Raw genomic sequence first — 21,296 nt, forward strand, 5'->3', positions numbered from 1 at the left:
CACAGAGGACATGGGGGTGCTGTCTCCTTCCCTGGCCGAGGCGAGGGGCTGGCGGGACCCCTTGAAAGGCGGCCGGGGCCCTGCGCTGCTCCTGTCCTGCTTTTCCCCCCTCCCCGGGCCTTACCCCTGGCAGTGCCCTGAGGAGGGGCCGGGGCTGCCCAGAAGACTCCAGAGGCAGCAGTGGCCTTACACAGTGCGCTTTATTGCCGGGTTGTCACAGGCAATCACTGATGGTTGGGAGAGAAAGCACAGTTAGCGAGCACGTTAATAAATAAAATAACTTACAATAAATAAGTAACCCCTCCCACTAACCTCCACAGGTGGGGCTGTGGTGCAGACTCAGCAGTAGTTACAGGATTAGTCTTAAAATAGCTCCAGCAGGTATTGAGTCCACTCAGCTCAGGGCTGCTCTAAGCTTTGGGTTATCAGCTCTTGGCAGCCCACGCTGCAGCGTTTTATGAACAGGAGGAGCAAGGAGGCTCCCAAAAAAGCAAGAGAAACTAAAGTTCCCCAGGAAATAACTAACTAGTCAATGCAAGCTGAGGCACAGGCACTGGGCTAGACAAAGCATTCAGGGCTATGGAGGCCAAACAGCTGAGCTAGTTACCACTAACACAGAGACGCTACTTTTTGTAGTTGTAAGGGCTACACTATGATGCTGTGACTAACGCCAATACTTACAAAAAAACACCCAGGACTCCTCTGATAACCGCTTCCTTCTCCACTAGCGCTTGTGCCCACCCACCCCTAGCAGATGCTCTCTATATTTGCAAGCCACACCACCTGCGGCCAAGAAATTTAAAGACTTTTTTTTTTCCTCTCTCTCCAACCCCTCTGGAGCTTGCTTTTCTGAATGACCTTAATATGCTGTTGGAGGCAGTGGAAGGCCTCACAGAAGGGAATTCAGTGCAGCATAGGAGCCAGACAGCACCCTGCAGTACTTCCTGCAGTTTAGCTTATTTGATATATTTGCTTTGGCATGTCTTGAACACATGGAGGAGGAAGCAGAGACGGGTGGCATGGCAATCCTCAAGCCCTTTTTCTCTAGGAACTTCAGGAATTTCTCTACCTCCGCAGGTGCAGCTTTACTGGGAATAATTATAACAGAGCACAAGTGCAGAGCTGCCACCGGTGATTTAACCACTCTGTTGTCTAGGCCAAGCCTGAACACAGATACACATCAAAACCCTGGCGAGGCACCTGCAGTGCTCCAGCACCCGCTGAACCGTGAGGGAGAGCCCTGGTGAGAGAATACCCGGCCATTTCCAAGGGGAGGCAGTGCGAGCATCTGCTGGTTGGTGTTGCCTGCCAGCAGAGGGAAGCATAGCTCTGCAGCTGGAAACAGCCTCTGCAGAGGAGCTATTCCTGCACGAATTTGGAGCTAGGAAAAAGGCAAAGTTCTTCCTGGGAAGAGACGGGTGGGCTTGGCAACGGGGACTGGCGCAGCCACACACACACACACTGGTGATGTGGACAGAACCCACGCCCAGAGCAGATGCTCTGGGAGGAGGTGCTGTTCCTCCAGTGGGCTCTGGAGAAACCCAAGATGGGAATGGTGCCCGCCCTCACAACCTTCAGTTTTCAGACGAGTCTGTCTCTTCATTGGAGCCTTCACTCTCAGTATCCATTTTTCGCCGATGGTGTAGAGGTTTCCAGGGAGGGTTAATCCTGGGCGAGTTACGGACAGGCAAATTAGCTGTGTCCCCGCTGGAGCTGGTGGGACCAGAGACAGAAAGCGCTGAAACCTGAGCTACCCTGAAAGAGAAAAGACAAATGCTAGGCAGTCTAACTTCTCATCTCCAGCCTTTACTGTAGCAGTTTTGGAGTGAACCTGGGAGGAGAACTTAAGCACAAGTAGCACAGGGATGGAAAGATGTTCATGGCACAGAGCAGGAACACCTTGCACTAGTACCTACCAGACTTGCTGTGTGAATCTTTCTTCCTGTTTAAGCTGATCTTTCTTCAGAGCTGAGCCTGTGACTTCCAATGCTCCTAGTTTTCACCATCCAAACAAAATTTCCCTGTTGACTACAAACTGCTGCTTCCTTTAGATCCCTCTTTGAGGCACACTTCTCCCTGCTGTTTCTGAAGCCTTTTCTAAGGATTTTGTTAGCTGCACCAAGGCACACCCCTCCACCCCCCGCAAAGAAAGAGGCCCTCTCAGCTCAGGTTGCTCTGTTAGCTTCTCCTTTGTTTTGTACTAAAGCAAAGGAATAGGGACAATACTTTACTAATGTCTTCCTTAGCATGCTACCTTTAATCTGTTGCTTTACCTCCTGACTTTAGGCAACTCCACTTACAATTTCTCAAGTTCCTGATCCATGGCAGGGTCCAGAAACAAGTCTCCTTTATCTGGCAAAGCCCCTGGGGAAAAACAAAAAAAAAAAAAAAAAAAAAAAAAGAAAGCAAATGAAAGTATCAGAGCAGAGTTAGGTTATTCATTCTTAAAGAAAAGTGCTCAAGCTATAGCAGCAGCCAAAATCTGCACTTCAAGACAGAGAAGACTTCCTTTTACCTGTTAGAGAATCAGACGATGAATGTTGACGATCACGGACAGATAAAGAATGATGAGCTGTATTCTGCATCCTTCACACAGGCTGCAGCTGAGCTCAGACTAAATGGGAGGCACTCTCAGTAGTTTCACCTCTCAGGGAACCTGAAGAGCCCTGAGGCTTGGCAGTTTCCATTGACTGTACAAGACTACTGTTACCAACTGTTGGGGAGATGGGAGTCTGTCAACTTTGGCACTCTGCTAATTGTCCTATATAGTCATCAGTCCCAGATCCTATCAGAGCAATAGATGTGTTGTCTGTGCCACAGCCTAAAGCATGTGCTGTACCACCCAGGGAGATGTATACTTCTGTGGCACCTGTCTTTGTTGTGGTACACCGAGCTTGGGGATCAAAACACTCCACAGATGTAAGACTACTGCTTTCCTTGCAATTCAGGAAAGTCAGGCCTGACTCTGGTGCACATTAAGTCTACAGGAGTAAGTGTGGATGGACTGTGCTCTAGCATTGCTTGCTGTCTGGGTGAGAGAGCAAAAGGCTGGGCCAGTGATCAGGTATCCTCTGTCAGCATAAGGTCAGCATGCTCCTTTTCACATTTGAAACCCTATTCAGGACGAAGGTCCTGATGTAGTTCAGGTCTGAAACATCTTGTTGAGCATCCTTGCCATTCTCTGAAAGGACACTGGCACCTCAGGAAGAGCCCAGAAAGGAAGATGGGGCTCTTAGGAAAGCCCTCCTACTTAATTCTGTAACAAGCTCCACTTTGTATAGGGGTCATGGGAGGGTGTAATCAGTCAGCAGAGAGATGACAGGAACTGCCTACCACAGCCTGGATAGTGCCACTGCACACCAGGACAAAAAAAGCGCTTGGTAATCTGTACCGATAGCGCAGTGAGGAATGCTCTTGTTTTTCAGGAGACCCGGGTGCTACACTCGGTACCTTTGGGAAGGGCTTTATACTCCCTGTAGGGACATAAGTTCCTGGTTTCTGGCTCTGGCACCTTGCTCTTGAAGGAGGGGCTGGAGAGCCACCTGCCTCACACAGGCAAGCTGGCAGCAGTCATCAAAAACGTAACAATGAGTGCCTAAAAATTAGAACCAGTTTAGACCAGAACCAACTCCTCTACTTCTTCCAGTTCTAGTCTTCCCCTCCTGCAAATGAACAGGAAAGCCTGGCACCGCAACGCAGAGTGGCAGGAGGGCCAGGGAAGTGCCCCAGCCTGCTCCCTTTTGTGGGCTCAATTAAAAGAATAAGCAGCTAAAGCTTGACTTGCTTCTGCATTTGTAGAATCCACAATGAAGTCTCCAGGGCACAAGAATTACTTGAGAGAGAGTCAGGGAATAACACTGAAAGGATTCACGAATCAACACTGACACTGGAGTTCGGCTGCTGATTCCAGCCTGCCTGACAGACACATCAGTGCTGCCCCGGCCTGAACGAGCTGCTCTAATCCCCACCCCTGTTCCTCAAGAGGGGCTACTGGCTTTCTGAGGCCAGAGAGGAGGCAGGCGCCCTGACCAAAAGCTCCTTTGCCTGAAACTGCCCTTGCTGAAGGGCTTTGGGGAGCTCACGATCCCCTACAGACCAAAGACTATTGAAATCACTCTTCAGGAGAGATTAAAAGACACCAGGAAAAGAATCCTCCAATCCTCCTTTCCTTGCCAAGATGCTACCTCCTGTCAGACTTGTGGCTGCTGCCCCTCTTCGGCGAGAGCCCTGGGCAGGAGGCTGGCAGGGGGCCAGGGGTCCGGCCTGCATCAATGGGAACAAAAACCCACACACTTTCTGGCACAATGGAAGCTGGGGGCAGGTTTATTATTATTTTTTTTTTTTCCTGCTCATCTGTTTTCTTTGCACTTGAGTAGAAGTGGATTTCGTAGGGCAAAGGAAAAAAAAAAAGATTTTGCTTGCTGCAATCCAGGCATCACCTTCCCCAGTGAATACACTGCTTCCTAAGCCTGTTTGCAGAGGGGACTGCAGGGCTGTATTCATGCACCTTTGATATATAATCTCCATGTTGCTGGGTAAGCAGCCCTGCCCCAGTGAGGCATTAGCAGCTTCAATGGGTTGATGTAAGAAGGGGCTCAGCCAGGGAGGGGACACTTTTACTCTGCTATGACACACACTTGTGTAAAAGAACAAGCCCTCAGGCAAGGTACACCTTTTCACTGAGGTTTGTCTGTGCAATATAGGGACTGGCAGAGAGGCAAGCCTAGAAGTAGAGAGAGGATACCTACCCAAAGACAGAGAAAGCCTACCCTTATGGGCCAGATGACTTGCTGAGTGGAGAGGAGTGAAGATGAGTGTTTGGGCTTCCACACATATGAACATACTTCCTGGATACAGCCTTGTCAAACACAAAAAGCCATTTCTGTTCCTTTTGCAAGAGGAGAAGGAGCACAAGCAAGGCATAGGGGGACAATATGGAATTGTGAGTCTGAATTATATATGGATTATATAGTGTCCTTTGGCAATGCAACACTTTTCTTCCTTGATCTAGAACAACATTGACCAGCACATGGAAATAAGCAGTGAGACGCTGCTTGGTAATCCCTCTGGTTCCCACAGCAGTGTAGTACAGAATTTTGTAGCAGTTTGTGTTTTCCAGATTTTCAGCAGGCCACAGATTAATACTGTAGCAAGATCACACTGCCCTGAGGGAAGATGGAGAAGCGCTGGGACAGACTGAGCTTTGAGTCTTTGAGCCAAGGAGGCAGAAGAGGTTTTCCCATCAGGTGTACCTCCTTTTCTTGTAGACAAGAGCATTCACTTAAGATCTGTGGGAGAACTGAGGGCTAAAGCATTGGATGGGACTTCAATTCAGTACTGGTGACAGCAGTCAGCCACCTTACTTGTCTCCTGACCACCTCTGCCCAGCCTTTACAGCCAAACATGTTAAAACGACAATTCTGCTAAAATGATCAGCTATTGAAGAGGTAAAACAGTGCTATCTTAGGGTAGCATTTCATATCTAATTTTATCCTTGAAGAAGCTCCACAGCTTCAAGCAGACATTAAGGCACAGTGTTATGTTTTTAAAGTTTAATCCATCAACAGAAAGATGAAAAACTTTCCCTCACTCTCTTCCTGACAGTGTAAAATCTGGGGCATAATTACAGAGGGAATTCCACAGCAGTGCAGAATGACTGAAAATCTAGAGCTGTACCACTCACACGAGTCTTACCTAGGGCTCGATTGATGCCCTGATCCTTTGCAAGTGCCATAAGGAATCCATAGAAGGTCAGTCTCTGTGCACTACTCAACATTTCCTTCACAAGAGCAGAAGGTGGACAGCTAGGAAGAGACAAAAAGGTCATCTTGTCTTTTAAATTATCTTTTTTTGTTTGTTCGTTTTCTCCAAGACCCAGCTCAAGCTGGAGAAATTTTACCTTTTACCTGTTCTAAAACTGTCAAGTTCCCCCTGTCTCAGTTTAAAACAAAGAGCCACCAGCTTGCTTATTTAGCTTTGCATCTGCTCCCCATTTGCTAAGCATGACTTTTGAGCTGGGGTACATCCCTAGGAGCAGTCTTACCTGTCTCCATTCCAAGGACAGGGAGAAAAGCCTCGATTCACTCAGAGGCATCCATATCCCAACTCTTAGCATATTCTTTCAAAAATCAACTGGGAAATCTTTTCTTTTATAAGACAATAAACTTTCATGGGTGGTGTTGTTATCATCCTTTTATCAGTGACAGTCATCCAAGGGGCAGGAAAACCTCTCCAATGATAGCCTAAATATGTCAGAAAACAATATTTAGGTGGGGACTAAATCGACAGGTTCCCTACTTCTACACTCACCTTAACCCCTGGCCCTGAATTCTAAGCAATATCATTATAGGGATTCTTGCTTTTGCCTAATACTCCTTAAAGGATTTCACAAAAAATAAAACTGCCTCATAAAGAGGAAGTGTTGAATAGTCCATGGTGCAGTGGCACCCCTAGGAGATGTGGTTGTGGGCTGGTGACCCCTCAGGCAAAGGTGGTTACCAAAGGCCTGGCTGAGTATTGAGCGACGGGATGAAAGGCTGGGAATGGCTCCCCGCACAGTGCTGTGCAGAGCCTGACCTACCAGATGGGCTCACAGCACCTTTCCTACCTGAATCTCTCGGGATGTACAGGGAATGTAGAACTTATTTAAAGGAACAAAACAACCTGGCATATCCATGTTTAGATAGCTATAGTACTGGACAGTACTGATGGTAGTACTAGTGGTAGTATTAGTGGTAATTCTGTGGATCACAAATTTGGGTTCAGGCACCCAAGGCAGGAATCAGGCGGAACTTGTGTCCTGAGTCTTTTTGTGGATCTAGCCCATGACTTTCTAGCAGGACATGTGCTTGCTACTTGCAAGAAACTATGAAGAAAGTGTCCATCAAACCTATACAATAAGGTCTGGTATCTCCATCCCCTGCTGAACAAAGGCTAGTCTTGTGCCTGGGATCTGTAACTGGTGACCAGCTCCCTAGCTGGCTCGAGTGCAGGCTAGCAGTCTAGGTACCAAGGCTTCAAGCTCCATCAACCTCAGTGGGCCTTTCCTATGCTTCAGCACCCAAGAACACAACTGCACTTCTCTCCTCTAGTTAACTCATGATGGTAGATGGACCTCTTCTTCATGAAAGTGTCAATGCAGACGTGAGAAGGAAAACAGAGACCCCAATCGGTGCATTACTTCAAGAATCAGCTCAAATCCCATGTCTCTTACATCCATTAAATTGTTTCTCTCATTTGGTTAAAGTGGTTCGGCTATGATCTCTTCCTTCAGACTTCTCCTGTAAGAACTATTCGGGAGTTACAGCTCGTTCAAAGTCCTGTATTCCTTCACAGTTCCAACCTTACGAAGGGTCTCCGGAGACAGAGACTTTAAATCTGTGTTTTGGAATCTGTTCATACCTGTATTTTGACTTGTCACACAAGGACTCTAGGCACTGGTAGAAGACAGATGCTTCTACCCCATCAAGTGGGCTGAAGTCATTTGGGGGCTGGCGCTGCCGATGTTGCCCAGAGGATGATGTTGGCACAATCACAGTATTTGGATTCTTACCAGCCAGTAGATCTTGATAAATGGCAGCCACACTTTCCAGGAACTCTGAAAAAAACAGAAAGTGACTTAAAACTCAGGGCTATAACCAGAAAAGCGTCCTCCCGACCTACCAGACCTAGGATTAAACTGTCATTCCTTGCTCTGTGTTGTACACAGCACCAACAGGAAATAAGCACAACACCACAGCATCCTGCATTTTCAGATCAGATATTATGCAGGCACAAACAGCCACTTCCATACAAGTTGCTGGCTTCTTCCTGCCAGGATGAGCACGAGAGACCACTGTGTTGAACAAGATTCTTCTCAAGGGAATAGAGGCTAGCTAGCACATGGATAAAACAGCAGAGCGTGAAAGCTAACGTCAAACACAAAACTAGTTTGCAACGTCTAAAAAGTTTTCCTTCTCCATCTCCTGCCACTGATTAAGAACTCATCCAAGTTGGGAGCAAATGATATGGAACTGCAACAGGATGGAAGGGAGCAAGTTAGTCAGGGCTCCAGGCTGTATCCCAGCTTGTCTCTGTGCTGCTCCAAAGTAAATATAACACGGGATCTAGAGGAAGGGCCAGGGCAGGTCAGGGCTAGAGCTGGAAGAAAGCCTCTCCCCAGGCTCCTCATACTACCCACTGTTTACTGCAAGAGTCTAATTTTAAACAAGTTTGTTTATGGATGTGGTCAGCAGTTTACAAATCTAGATTCCATTTGGAGTGGTTTGCATGTGTGTGGGTTGGTGGGAGAGCGTCTGACAGGCTGCGTGTGTGCGCTGTGCCTGGGTGAACAGGACAGGGACGGGATGTTTGAGCGCGTGTACACAAGGGCCGGCTTGTGAGGACTCCAGTGGCACTTAGGGCCCGAGTGAATGGAAGCGTAACGCTGCGCGTGAGGCAGGGGGAAAGGAAGGGCAGGATGTCAGCGGGCCCTGAGGCTGTGCTGAGGTTCTGCAGCTCAGCGGAAATACTTGTTATATCAGAGAAAAGCTTTCCAAACACATTTTTCTGTCCCTGGCTAAAATCAGTACAAGCCTGGTTCTGCCCAACCCAAAATCGCCATTTTGAACTGTTTTTCTTTGATGAGTTGTCATGGATAACGTTGCGATATGCACGGTGGAGTTGCGGGGGAAGTACATACAGAGAAGTACTGAGAAAAAGAGATTTTTGTATTAGGGATAGCAGCTGACTCCTAACTGCTAGAAAGATGGGAACTGACAGGTTGGATCAGAACAGCAGGCCACCCAAGTCTCCTCTCTGACCACAGAGTGTGCTCTACCACAGCTTCTAGCCAGTGTCTCCCAGTACCCAAACCTGGCCCCCTTTGCCTGGCCGAGGCCAATTGTGAGCTACATCCATCAGAGGGAGCTAGTTAAATGCGAGTGGACAGAAATCCCTGTGCTTACGTTGCCTATAGAAATTGCTCTCTCCTGGGAGATGAGCAAGTGGCACCCCAGGAGCCCCCAGTGCTTGGGAGCATATCTAACCCTGATAAAGGAAATGATTCCCTCTTTTTGCCCACTTAAGCAGTTCCCTGAATGAGATTTCCTTTCCTCAACCACATTTTAGCGGGCTAGGACAAACAGGCCAATGTATTTTAAAGCAGTTTCCTGGTATAGAACAAGCACCTGAATGCTCACCCAAGTCTTGTCTCCTGAGCTTTAGTTTAAAAATACCTGGGGATTTTTACAGATGTATACGTGTGGGTGAGCATATGTAAATATACACACACACAAACTAATATTACTTAATTTGTATATCTCCTGTCAAGAATTTTAAAAGAAGTACCCCATCTAGTTACAACTGAAACTGGAGGACAAGGGTGGAAGATGATAAATGACCAACAATATGAAGAAGGTAGATGAGGATTAACTCTTCGCTTTCCCTTGCAACTAAGGGCTCTCAAATCAAACGAGAGAGCTGACCTGTGCAACGCCTTGCTAAAAGGTGTTCTGGAGGTTACAAGTTTATGTGATTTCAAGGGGAGGATGGAGAAGTTCTTGGGAGAGGAGTCCACTGGGGGTTCCCAGACCTATGGAAACTATACCCAGTTCAGAAATTCTTTGAGCTGAAACCAGCTCATAGTTGGGCGAGGAACTGTATTTGTTTGTTCAGTTCCTTTTCCTTTCAAGGCACCAGCTGGTGGGCTTTTCTTATCCTGTCTCCAGCAGGGACCAATACTTTAGAGGCAGAAATGCTGTACTACAGAAAAGAAAAAAAATGTTCCTGGTAAAAGTTAATTGTTAGGTGCTAACATACTCTAGATAAAGCTGGAAATTTAAGTCTCAAGGCAAGGACAAATACACGCATAAGCCATAACAGTTACAGGTATCTTGCTATTCACAAAAATTTGGAACCTCCTTACGAAGCCTCCTAATCTCTTAGCATCAGTGATGCCTTTCATCAGTAGATTCCATTATCTATATATTTTCTGTGAAAAACCATATCCTTACAAATTTCAAAAAAGTGCAGGGGTTGGGAAGCTGTAAAGTTGTAATGCAATACCAGTGGGTGAAGTCAGCAGCTTCCCAGCATTTACCTGAGTAGTAGAACTGGATCTGGAAAGCAAAGAGGAAATCAGAAAAAGACATCAGGCAATCCATAGCATCATCCATCAGCACAATCCTAGGATAAGATGAGAAAAACAGGTTAGCATCTAGAAAAGAACTAAAGTCTGTAACCAGGAACCGAGATCGAGAGAAAGTACAGCGAGGGAGCTACGTGCCACTGAGGGCTGCTGGTGGCTTGGCCCAGTGTAAGAGGTTAGGAGAGAGGAATAGGAACACCCACTGCTGCATGGATGTGGATGCCCTAATATCAAATGAAGGTGGCTCAAGGACCTGCAGCGAGGAGAAGATCCTGAATGCCAGTGCTATCACACCCTGCAGCTACAGTGGGAACAGAGCAGCGTGACGTGGGTGTCAAGCATTCAAAGCCTCGTGGACGCAATGGAACGAACACTGGCATAAAAACTGCAAGGCTGGTTCACAGGGCTATACAAAGAGTAACTGTGCTGCAGACAAGACGGTTACACGAGTATTAAACGGGTGTAAGCAGAATGAAACTTTTGCTATTCCTCTGTATAACAAACTGGGATATTTTCTGATTCATAAGGATAACAACAGTTATTAATTCCCAGTCTATACTCAAACAAACTCCACTTGACTACAGAGGAAATAACATCGCACCAATAATCAGCTCTCTAATTACACACCGTGAACAACCTATCCTTCCTTATCGATGAATGAATTGGTCTCTTTTCGTATCTATCAGGTCTATCATTTGACTATCGGGTCAAATTTCACGGCAACTGAAGAATTCTTGGGCCAGGGACAACGTGTTCTTTCTCTCTGCCAAGCCCCGGGTGCATTTAGAGAGCTATCTGCATCCCTATTTTGAAGCGTATTTCATGAATATGGGAAGTATCAGGCCATAAAGATGAAGTGTAAGTGGTAGCAAAGTACAACTCCTCCTTTCAGGAAAACACTCTGGATTTCAGAAGAAAGTTAGGGCAAAAACATTCATAAGAATGAAAACAAAAACAACGCTGTGGTCACTGCCACTAGAAAAGGATGAAAAGGTCAGTCTCTGAAGTGGGGAAAATCAAACTTGGGCTGATCAATGACAGCTCAGACTGGAAAACAGAAGGAAACACTCCGCTTTGATGGGGAAAAAAAAGAGTATTTGGACAATCCTAAAGAAAGGTAGTTGGTACTTTTTTTTCAACTGTCTGCAGCGACCCTGTACAGTCAGTATCTGGCATATTATGGCACATGAGAAGGATAACCAGTTCATTATAGCCAGAGTATGAGTCACCTAGTAAGACTCTTCTGAATACAGGGCCGAATGCAATCCATGGACCAGCTCCTGCAGCATCAATGGTCTAAGCGCATTGCTGGGGAAACACCGTTCTGTCTCATGTAAAAGACTCCAGGGAGCTGTGTGGGAGGCTGACCTAGAAGAGTTATAGGATCTTGCAAGACTTCCCTGCCACTCAGACCAGTTCTGTTCACTGTGGCAAAATCAAACATGTAGAGCAGCTTGAATTAATTATCTCAAAGAAGAAAGACTGGGGCTAAGAGGGTCCCCAGGAGAAAAACCAGTATTTAAAACAAAACCCTTTGAAGATGTCAAAGTGCTTCTGATTTATTTATTATGTTCCAGAAGCCTCCTCCTCCTCCTGTCTAAAGAAGCAGTAGCTTCAGTTCTTAATTCTCACTAATAAGCATGTTGCTGAGATTGTCAGTGGCCACATCAAGGAAATGGCTTTGAAGCTGGCAGGCAGAGCATCTTCATCTCTCAGGCAATACTGCTCAGCCACTGGCGTTTCCAACCACTATTTAAGCACTGGAAATGTGACGGGCCACATCACTGATGAGGTGCGCTCCCTCCTTTGAAACGATGGTCTGTCTCCCAGATACTCTCAAAGCACAAGCTCCAAAGCTTTGGCCAGTGCGCTTCTCCATCCTGGAGATGCAGGAGAACAACAGTGAAGAGGGTTTTTTTACATATTTCCTATGTAGAGAGAAAATATTACATCACCTTCATGACAGTCAACTCATTTCACTTGTTAAATCTAAAGCTGTGGTCAAGGGCTGTGCTCTGCAGCACCAAGTCCCAGTCTCTTACTTAGAGGAGAGCATGAGGAAGTAGGCAGAGGTCTGAGAATTTGCTGAACATTTCTTGCTGTTAAAGACAGTAGGGAGCCTCTAAGGAAGACTGTACGTGATGAACATCTAAATAGAAGCAGGTGCACTCTGGTGCTGGGTTACTGACTCCATTTGGCCCAGGAGTCTACACTCCGGAAATGTTGAGAAGTCTTTAAATCCAATACAATCATTTATGAGGAGATTGACTGCAGCTGGCTATTCCCCCACACGGCCAGCTGACTGAGCAGTCAGGGAAGCTAGGAGAGCATCTTAGGCAACATATCTGCACCTCTTCCTTGAAATATCTGGCAAGGAGAGAATCCTAGCCATGGACTGTAACCTAGACAAGCAGGACCAAAATTGAGGACGAAATCCAAAAGTCTGAACTGCAACTCAAAAAAGTTCATCGGGTAGCTGATATTTCAAGTGATTCTTTATTCATTTTTTCTTGTCAAAATTAGACTTTAAGCCCTTAGGGGCACAGACGTATTTACAAAGTTAGCAGTCGGCACTCAATGAATAATGAAAATTAAGGAGAAACTTTGGAAAGGACTGAAGAAAGATGCCTACGCTTGAGGGACTCTGGTAAAGGGTGTAGTGGTCTTTCAGGGTTCAAGTGGGTTTGGCTGGCAGGAAAGCCTTGCTACTGTGCCAACGGGGAAACTTTATCATCTACTGATTGCGGTTAAAATCTCAGAAACCCAGACTAGACAGGATGTCCCCAGGACAAACTCTAGACCAGGCAAGTTGAAAGGACTTTTACTGTTCTCTGCTACCATTAAAGGCTAACTGACACAATCTGTCTTAAGGCCAGGCTGGCTCAAATGAGTCTTCAGGGACTTGGTTTGTTTACTGATACAGGGAGGCAAAAATACGCGGAATATAGAAAAAGGGCAAGATCTCCACTCTCAGGCAGCCTTTTAACAACAGGGGTACAGACTTGCAAGCCCCACTTCCATTAGCACTGATCAGTGCAACATGAGCTCCCACACCACATAAAACAGCGTAGGAGCTGTGAACTACCAAGCTCTCGGTACTCAAATGTGGGAAGCAAGTTCCTTGTGTTTCTATTACAAAAGAAAGGCCAATACTCAGGTACAGATCTTGAAATCATGGCATCAAACCAGAAAAATCCTTTCATTTTCTGTCCTTCTGCAATTTCAAGATTCAGAAAGGCAAAAGGCATCTCTGAAGATCAAAGGTATCTCTGTAGATTAAAATCTTCAATCTGCTCGTGGCCATAATCCTTTGAAGAAAAAAAAAAAATCCAAGAAATCTCACAGACACAGATTGTCTGGTTCTTTTTTGGGTATGACTTCTGCACTTGTGTAGCACCACGAACAGAAAAATGGAGCTCTCTGGTGTCACTGCGAATAAAACCTGTATTGTTGTAGCCTCTGTTCTTCTGCTCTGACCTTTCCTGATCTTACTCCCAATGTTTGTTATCAGTGCATAGCAACAGTTCCTGGATGAGCGGAGTGCACCGTGCTGTGAGATCATCTCAGTCATGCAGCAATGAGACTACAACGATGACTGCTCTTCCCAAGGGCGCCAATAATTACACAGGTCCTGGCTGTACCACCGAACGCTGTGGCCACTTCTGCCACTACTTTATTTAATGCCTTTCCCAAGCAAATTAGCAACAAAAACGTTGGGGGTGTGCAGACTGAAGGAAGGACAACGTCAGGAGGTTTGCATGTGTCATTCTTGCTTTTCAAGGACTTAATCAAAGGATGCCCAAAGCCAGCCTGCTGGAGTTCATCTCTCTAACTGGCGGAGACCAAGGACAACGGGAAGCGTAGACCAGAAAAAGGGCAAGAGAGTGAGCAACAGTTGGAAGGAAAGAGAAAGATGGTTTAGAAATATGACAAGTTTTATTAAAATTATCCAACTAGATTAGCTTGTAACAGAATAATAGCAGTGTGTAAGTAAATCTCTAGCCAGCCAAAAGTAGGAGTGAGGTCATCCCCACCTGAGCCTGGGTGCCTTTGCCAGAGATCTCATTTCTCTCCACCACCTGCTCCCAAAGCCGGCTTGTCTGTCTCTACGGCACACGCACAGCAGCGCGGCAGGCCCCTGAATGGGGCCTCTAGTTTACAACAGCCTTGTGGATTAAATTCCTTGACACAAACATCATAACATGTGTAGATATGCTGAAGTCTCCTTTCACGCACCATCACAAATTCCTGCTCAGCTCAGCTGGAACCCTATGAAATACACACCAGCGCACGGGACTGGTGCTTGTGTACCTCCGTGAAAGGAAGAAGCAGATATATCCCCACTACAGGGTTAGCATTCTTTCTTAGTCTGGCACTGGAAGCCAAGCAACTGTACTCTGTGCAGCCTCAAAAGCCCACTGATGAGCTAGAGGGAAAAGTGGCGCCCAACTTTTAGTTTTAATTGAACCAACACAGCTTTAACCGCAGCTCAATTTGGATAGCAGGACATAGGAGTCAGAGGAGAATTCAGAGAATCAGCCAAGTGGAACTACTCGCAGATGGATAACACTTCCCTTTTTCACTTTCCTTTCTTAATATAATTTTCATGGGACTCTGATGATAAAGAAAGATAATAGAATGCCAAGTGGAAAATGAGGACCTTTTAATTATTTAGGCCATGAACAACACAGGCAGCAGCTAATATCCTGATCACGTCTGGATTCTGTTTCCAAATGTCGTGTCTAGGTCCATGAAAAAAGTTAAAGTTCCATGTCCCCTCTACTGAGATGGCTAGGAATGAGAGCATTTATTCAGTAACCTTGCTGTGATTATATATGTGTGTGTGCGCACACTCCTACTGAGATCTGACCTAACCCCCCACACCAACAGATGCATACACCTTATTACATTTTCACTATCAGATAGTTAATAATCAACTGCCTGGGCTGGACTGGAACCAGCAAGCACTACCAGTAAAAAATTCCATATCACATTATCAGTGCCCTAAGCCATCTATCTGCTTTAGGCCTTGTCTAGATTAAAAGAAAATTTCAAACAGATTAGCTACCATGTTCTTAGCTAACATACTTTAAAACACTGGCAATCCTTCAGAGGTTAGTACCTTTTAAACGCAATCAACCATGGGAAGATGGGGCGAGGGGGAACACATTTTAAAGATGGTAAACAGTGTTTGAAATAGAGTTTAAAATCATGTCAGTTAAAAACACATTGGCTAATATTATTTTATATGCAACTCAGTTTCTGAACATAGAGCCAGCAGCAGCATTCTGCACAGATATTTCAGTCCCTGTACCTTAAAAAGACACTCTTCCACATTGCTAGAAAAACACCCTGTTCTTAACCTCAAAACATGGTAGTTCTTTTCCCAAGAATCTTAAAAACTGAAGGTCCCTGTTCATACCTTTACCCACAGATCTAGTTCCTAAGTCCATGTGTGTAGGACTGATCTTGCCTTAAAAGAGAGGATGAGGACCTACCTTGCTGCTTTCTGAGTGAGTTCCACTGGGAAGTCAGGGCAGAGCAGCTGCAGCAGGCAGTGGTATTCCTGTGCTGTCAACAAATCTGCAGGAAAAGAGAGGTGAGAACAGGGTAATTCTTTTACAGGCTATTCCCTCCCCTTGCTTCTTCTCTAGAAAAAAAAAAAAAAAAAACAAAACAAAACAAAAACAAAAACCAAAAAACGCCATATTCCCCTCTACTCTCAATTCAATTAGACTGGGTACTAGTGACAATATAACTGCTCCCTCAACCCTCAGAGCTGGGGTCTTCAGATGAAGTTTCCAGCAAAGACAATGAGGAAGAGCCCTGGTAAAGGTGAAATCCTATTGAACGGGCTCCTGCAGAGAAACTGGCAACAGGTAGTGATTCAGTGTGAAAAAGAGGTAACCAAAACAGGGCAGTTTCAAGTGAGAACACAGTTTGGTTTGACTTCAATATAACCATGTGGAAAAAGGAATAATTTCAAAGTTGCTTAAATTTGCTGAAATTCACTGGCATGGTGACATTCACCACAATACGCCTGAAAACCATCCACAGAACATCTGGCAGCAGTAACAAAGGCAAACAAGGTTTCTGGGTGGTGTATGGAAGGTTACAGAGCATAAACCACAGATGTTATTACTTTGGCATTTGGTAAGGCAGCTGGATGGTCTCTTTTGGAATAATGTGTACAAATCTGGTCACTGTATTATAGGAAGCACAGAACGAAGATCCAAAAAACACAAGAAAACTAATCAAATGATTCATGTTTTAGAGAGCAGCTTTGTGAAAGACTGGTCAAGAAAGGCCTCTTTGGTTCAGCAGAAGGAGTCTAAAAGAGGTGACTCTTAGGGAAGCTTATAGGATCCCAAGGGAATGGAAGTATATTGATGTCCAAAAGCCCTACATGATTGTATGTTCATAGTCCAAAAGGCTGTGGACTGGAGTTAAGGAGTAGCGTAGCTGAACAGCAGCAATTTTGCAGTACTTATATATACAGAAGAATGCAAAGTATGGAAGAAGGAGCCAGGGGTGGAAGTAGAGCCAAGCAGTAGTCAGGGAGGGGATCCAAAGGGCACAGGCATTAGGACTGAGGTACAGAGCATGAGTTCTTTTGCCATAGACACATCTTAGACTTCCTCAGGCTCCCATCCAAATAATCAACCTTGTCCCAGACAATAGCCGCAATCTCTCCATATCTCCACAATTCCTCAAAGCCTGGCAGTTTGACAAAAGCGAGAGAAAGGGAAAATGCTACTCCTTGTCAGATGTTTCAAGAAGCAGGTTTGCAGTATCAAAGGGACATTTCACTGCGACATCTAACCCAGCCAAATTAATATTTTCAATGCTGACTAAAGAAGTACTGCAGGATGACTGTCACCAAAATCCATGTATAGGCTTTTCCTTTACCTACATTATTAACCAGTGAAGCAGAGGAAAGAATGGAGTGGGCTACTATTTTTCTCTTCAGTTCAGGAAACCCTATAGCTGAAAGACATTGTTGTCAGACTCTTTGACATCCATTACAGATGCTCGCTAGAGTGCTATACTTTGCACTGCTCCTGAGAGGACTTTCTGTCTAATGAAGCACCTTAGGTTTAGGGTCATACTATGAAAAGGTGATTTTGCTCTGTCTGGAAAAGCCAGCTCTGCAGTCAGAAATCTGCTATAACACAAGGATGTCCAAGCCTGTGCAGAACTACAGTTCCATTACAGGGATCTGTGCAATCTATTCTACTGTAGGGATAAATACATCAGAATCTCCTTTCTTTCAAAACTTGAATGCTGAGCTGAATTAACTTTCTGTGACTCCACTGAAATTACAGCTCTCTGGGAGAATATGGAGGGCACTGTAACTTTTTTGCATTGTAATTTCTTACTGAAACACAAATCAGAGGCTGCTCTCTGTTGCAGATGATACCTTGGTCCTTCAGCCAGTGTGTATATCTGAGCTTGGGTTAACGATGGCATCCAGTGGAATGGTGGGGTTTTCTCCTGCAATGTTAGCTAATCGGTTCCTTGAATGACATCAAGGAAAGTATCACCAAGTTTTATGTATAACTGCAAAAGGATATTATTGAAAAAGTCCTATTTATCATGAGCAGGAAGATCCAAATTTTTAACTGAATTTTCAGCTCATGATTTCTCTTTCACGACACTACATAGAGGAAAGAACATTTTCTTCTATTTTGTTAGATCAACAGTCATTTATAGCAATACAGATTTTGGTCCTAAGTTCTTAAGAAAACTATCTGATTGTGCAAGGTACATAAAAGTTTCATAAAATCATCTTCAACAGGCTCAGCATAGGAAGAAGGTTACAAGAAAATAGAGAAGTTGGGCATAAGAAGGCTCTTTTGAAACACAGACTTTCTCATCATTGAAGAGGACAGTGTGGACTTCTTACAACTACTCCTCAAGGCTTTCTAAATCTAGCTTTGACTAATGCTCGGCATTAAACTTCCAATCTTTGTCTAGAAAGTCTACATGTTGGCCTGAAAGAGTCACACTGTTTGGAAGCTCTATGACACTTTCAATTTCCATGTTTTGTTTGCTTGAGTTCAAATTGCTATTTATGCATCCTTATACCTCTGGCTCTCCATTATTTTTTCATTTCATTTGACAACAGCTCATTATAATAACCATTTCTTCATACTGTATCTAGCCTATTCAATCTATTTAACTGATAACTATATTTATTTAATTAATAATAGCCCAGTCATACCTGTTGCTCTGCTTCAATCCCCTTTAGATTTTCACAGTTTGTTGTCCAGCAGTGTACAAAGCATTCCCCATGCCTTCAGAACAGACAGGCTCTAGGAGGATAATCTGCTCACTTTCATCAGCGAAGCCCCTTTTCATTAATTTTCACTCTTAGCCTTCTCTTATCTCCCCCTGAAGGTGAAGGAGTTTAAGGTTTTTTTGAAGGATGAGGTTTCCTGAGAAAGCTGCACTCTGTTCGCAGTCCCTGTCAGGTTGCTAGACAAAAGCTGCTTGAGAAGGTAACTGGGCCCTAAGCAAGCATTAGTTTTGAGGCATAAATAGAGAACTCTCACTTGCTGGAAGTAACATACTTTTAAAACTTATAATAAGTTACACTGTCTTTTTCTCCTCCCTCTTCATACCAAGTCACAGCATCATCCTTACTCCTCCATCACGAAACAACAAAACAACACAGAGCAAAAGCAGAAGTCTGCTCAAAAAGACTTTGGGAAAGGGTGGCAGAGATCCTCTCCAACCAGCACATAAGAGGGTGAGGTTCATTGTCAATAAAAGTAGAATTAATTACCACTTCAGGCTTTGAGCAGTCTATTTAGATGGGAACTGCACACCAAGCTAAGTGGTGAAGAGAAGTTCCTTCTCTACAGAAAGAAGCCCTTTGCTTCTTATGCCTGGAGAAACAGCATCAAATTAGTCACTGAGTATGCCGGCAGACTCTTTTAGGCCGTAACACAAGTCAGCCTGTAGACACCCCAGGCGCCTCACCAATAAATCATCTCAATTTCTCCAACTGCAGCTGGGTGCCTATTACACAGGAAGGGGGATCACCGCAGACCTTAGGAGGTGTCTACAGTTTGCTTGTGATGACTGTTTTCCTATTCTCTACAGCAAGGTCAGTGAAGACCATGCAGAAAATTACATTTGCCCATGCACCATATTGTCTGCCAAGAGCTGCTTGGAATAAACAAGGGCAGTTTTGGTGCATGACCACATTGCTCCTTCCTGTCTCCAGGCCACAGCTGAGTAAATAGTGTTCAACACTGCATGATGAAGAAAGACAGAAAGAAAAGAAGGAAGGTACCAGTCAGAATGAGTGAAAACTGGAATCCACAACTGCTACTTTGGTTGCTACCACAAATTGCTGTATCTCAAGTTCCAGTAACAAATGAAGCAAATCACAGAGAGTTTAAATCTGACCCCACAGCACAGGGCAGTGAGCTATACACACTCTACCGTGCTCTCACAGTGGAACAAACCTGGTCATACCACATGCTTAAGGATGGAGAGAGATTGCAATCTGCCCGTTAACCATGTTCATTTACAGCTGAACATAACACTTTGCTCTTCTCCTGCAAAGCAGTTAGTAACAAATTCCAAAGTGATTTAAAAACAGCAATACACTGAGGAGGAGCTGGGAGGCATAACAGAATAAGTACAGAAAAATAAAGTGGTATGGCTAGAGTTGCACAGGAAGTACTTTAACGGTTCAGTCATAATTTTTGCTGTACTGGTCTTCAAACTCCTGCCCAGCCTGTACTGCTGCTGCTACCAGGCCCTAGCAGAATCCTGACTCTTCCCTACAGATCTCACTGTCTGCAAGTACTTTATTGTCTTTTAGTGCCTGAGGCAGACTCTTCCTCATGTTTCAGACGCAGTGGAGAAGGAAGTATATTCACATGGCACAGTCTTAGAACACAAACACCGCTTTCTGGATAAAAATGGCTTACCCATGAGAAACATGAAGGAAGCTGCTTCGCAGTTCCCTGGCTTTTAAAACACATAATGTTTTTATCAGCTTCGTTTCTGGTTTGTATGTGGCTGACAGATGGCACCTGACCCGAAGTGATGCAAACTCTAGGAATGCTAAATGATGCGTTTGTGCTGCTGTCAGTGTTGTGAGTGAAGTGTAGACACACCTGAGTTATCTTTAAGCTAGTTATCTTTCATACTGACAGCAGCCTAGCCACAGAAGCCTGGAGCTCACTGAAGGCTGTAAAATCTACGCAGGAAGCCAATAAATATTTAGGACTTAGCCTGAATTGCAGTCATTGCTGTTGTATCTAGGCTGCTTTCGGCACAAGGAGTAGCTATCTACAATGCTGTCACAACACTGTGACAGCTATAAATATGCCCAAAGCAGTAGGAGAATATTTACTACAATTGATGTATGAAATCTGGCCCAAAAAGTCACATTAGTAACTTCCCAGAAACGCAAGGATTGCCTTGATGAATATACATTAAAGTTCCCTATTCCCATCATCTTTTATGTACAACCACTATCCAAGAGGCTGGAGCCTTGGGCAATGTTGCCTTCCCCTCCAGATTATGGTAGGACACACAGTTTCCACACGTTGCTTTGCTACCACAGTCATGAAGTCATTCAAGAGTCATAAAGTCACAGAGCTGTAAATCAGTTTCCTGGAAACAAAACAGAGAACAGCCTAATAAATAATAATTTTTTTTAAAGTGTTGGGAGAGTCTTTCCTGGCCTTTAGTTTTTAATGTTTCTGGTATAAGTATCACATCCTTAGATTTCTCTCTATATTCATGCAAGCTTGCAACCTTGTAGAAAATTAAAAAAAAAACCAAAAAAAAACAAAGAAAACCCCCTAAAAATAAAAGTCTAGGGGTTCTTGTGCTGTCTATAGGAGCTGACAATTTACAAAAAACTGAATATAACCATGAGTATTGATAATACTGCAACTTCACAACTCACAGTTGGCTAACAGGCTATGCTCTGCACATGCCTAATTCACAAGATACCTGTAGCCTCATTTCCTTCATATACCTAGCGCTAATAACAAACAGAAAACCAAGAATTCTAGGAAAATTAATCCATGCATATGACCTAAACAGTGATATAAAGCTGTGTGAAGACTTCCTCACATTTCTTCCTCACAACACTTTCTACTCTTAAAAAAAAAAATTCTTCCTTTTCAATTAATCTTTT

General features: G+C 44.6%; 1 protein-coding gene across 1 annotated transcript in view; it reads right to left on the bottom strand.

Moving 5' to 3' along the window:
* Window positions 1-181: 181 nt before the first annotated feature.
* CUNH11orf49 (chromosome unknown C11orf49 homolog) overlaps window positions 182-21,296 on the bottom strand; it is an 87,347-nt gene continuing 66,232 nt past the window's right edge. Inside the window, exons 4-9 of the mRNA XM_032993418.2 lie at window positions 15,625-15,709; window positions 10,079-10,164; window positions 7,402-7,597; window positions 5,695-5,804; window positions 2,301-2,364; window positions 182-1,755 (exon numbers count right to left, since the gene is read on the bottom strand). Coding sequence (XP_032849309.1) covers window positions 1,575-1,755; window positions 2,301-2,364; window positions 5,695-5,804; window positions 7,402-7,597; window positions 10,079-10,164; window positions 15,625-15,709 — 722 coding nt within the window. The 3' untranslated portion in view covers window positions 182-1,574. The remainder of the gene's footprint in view (window positions 1,756-2,300; window positions 2,365-5,694; window positions 5,805-7,401; window positions 7,598-10,078; window positions 10,165-15,624; window positions 15,710-21,296) is intronic.

This window comes from Tyto alba, unplaced genomic scaffold, assembly GCF_018691265.1.
Source record: "Tyto alba isolate M040663 unplaced genomic scaffold, T.alba_DEE_v4.0 Super-Scaffold_18, whole genome shotgun sequence".
Lineage (NCBI taxonomy): Eukaryota > Metazoa > Chordata > Aves > Strigiformes > Tytonidae > Tyto > Tyto alba.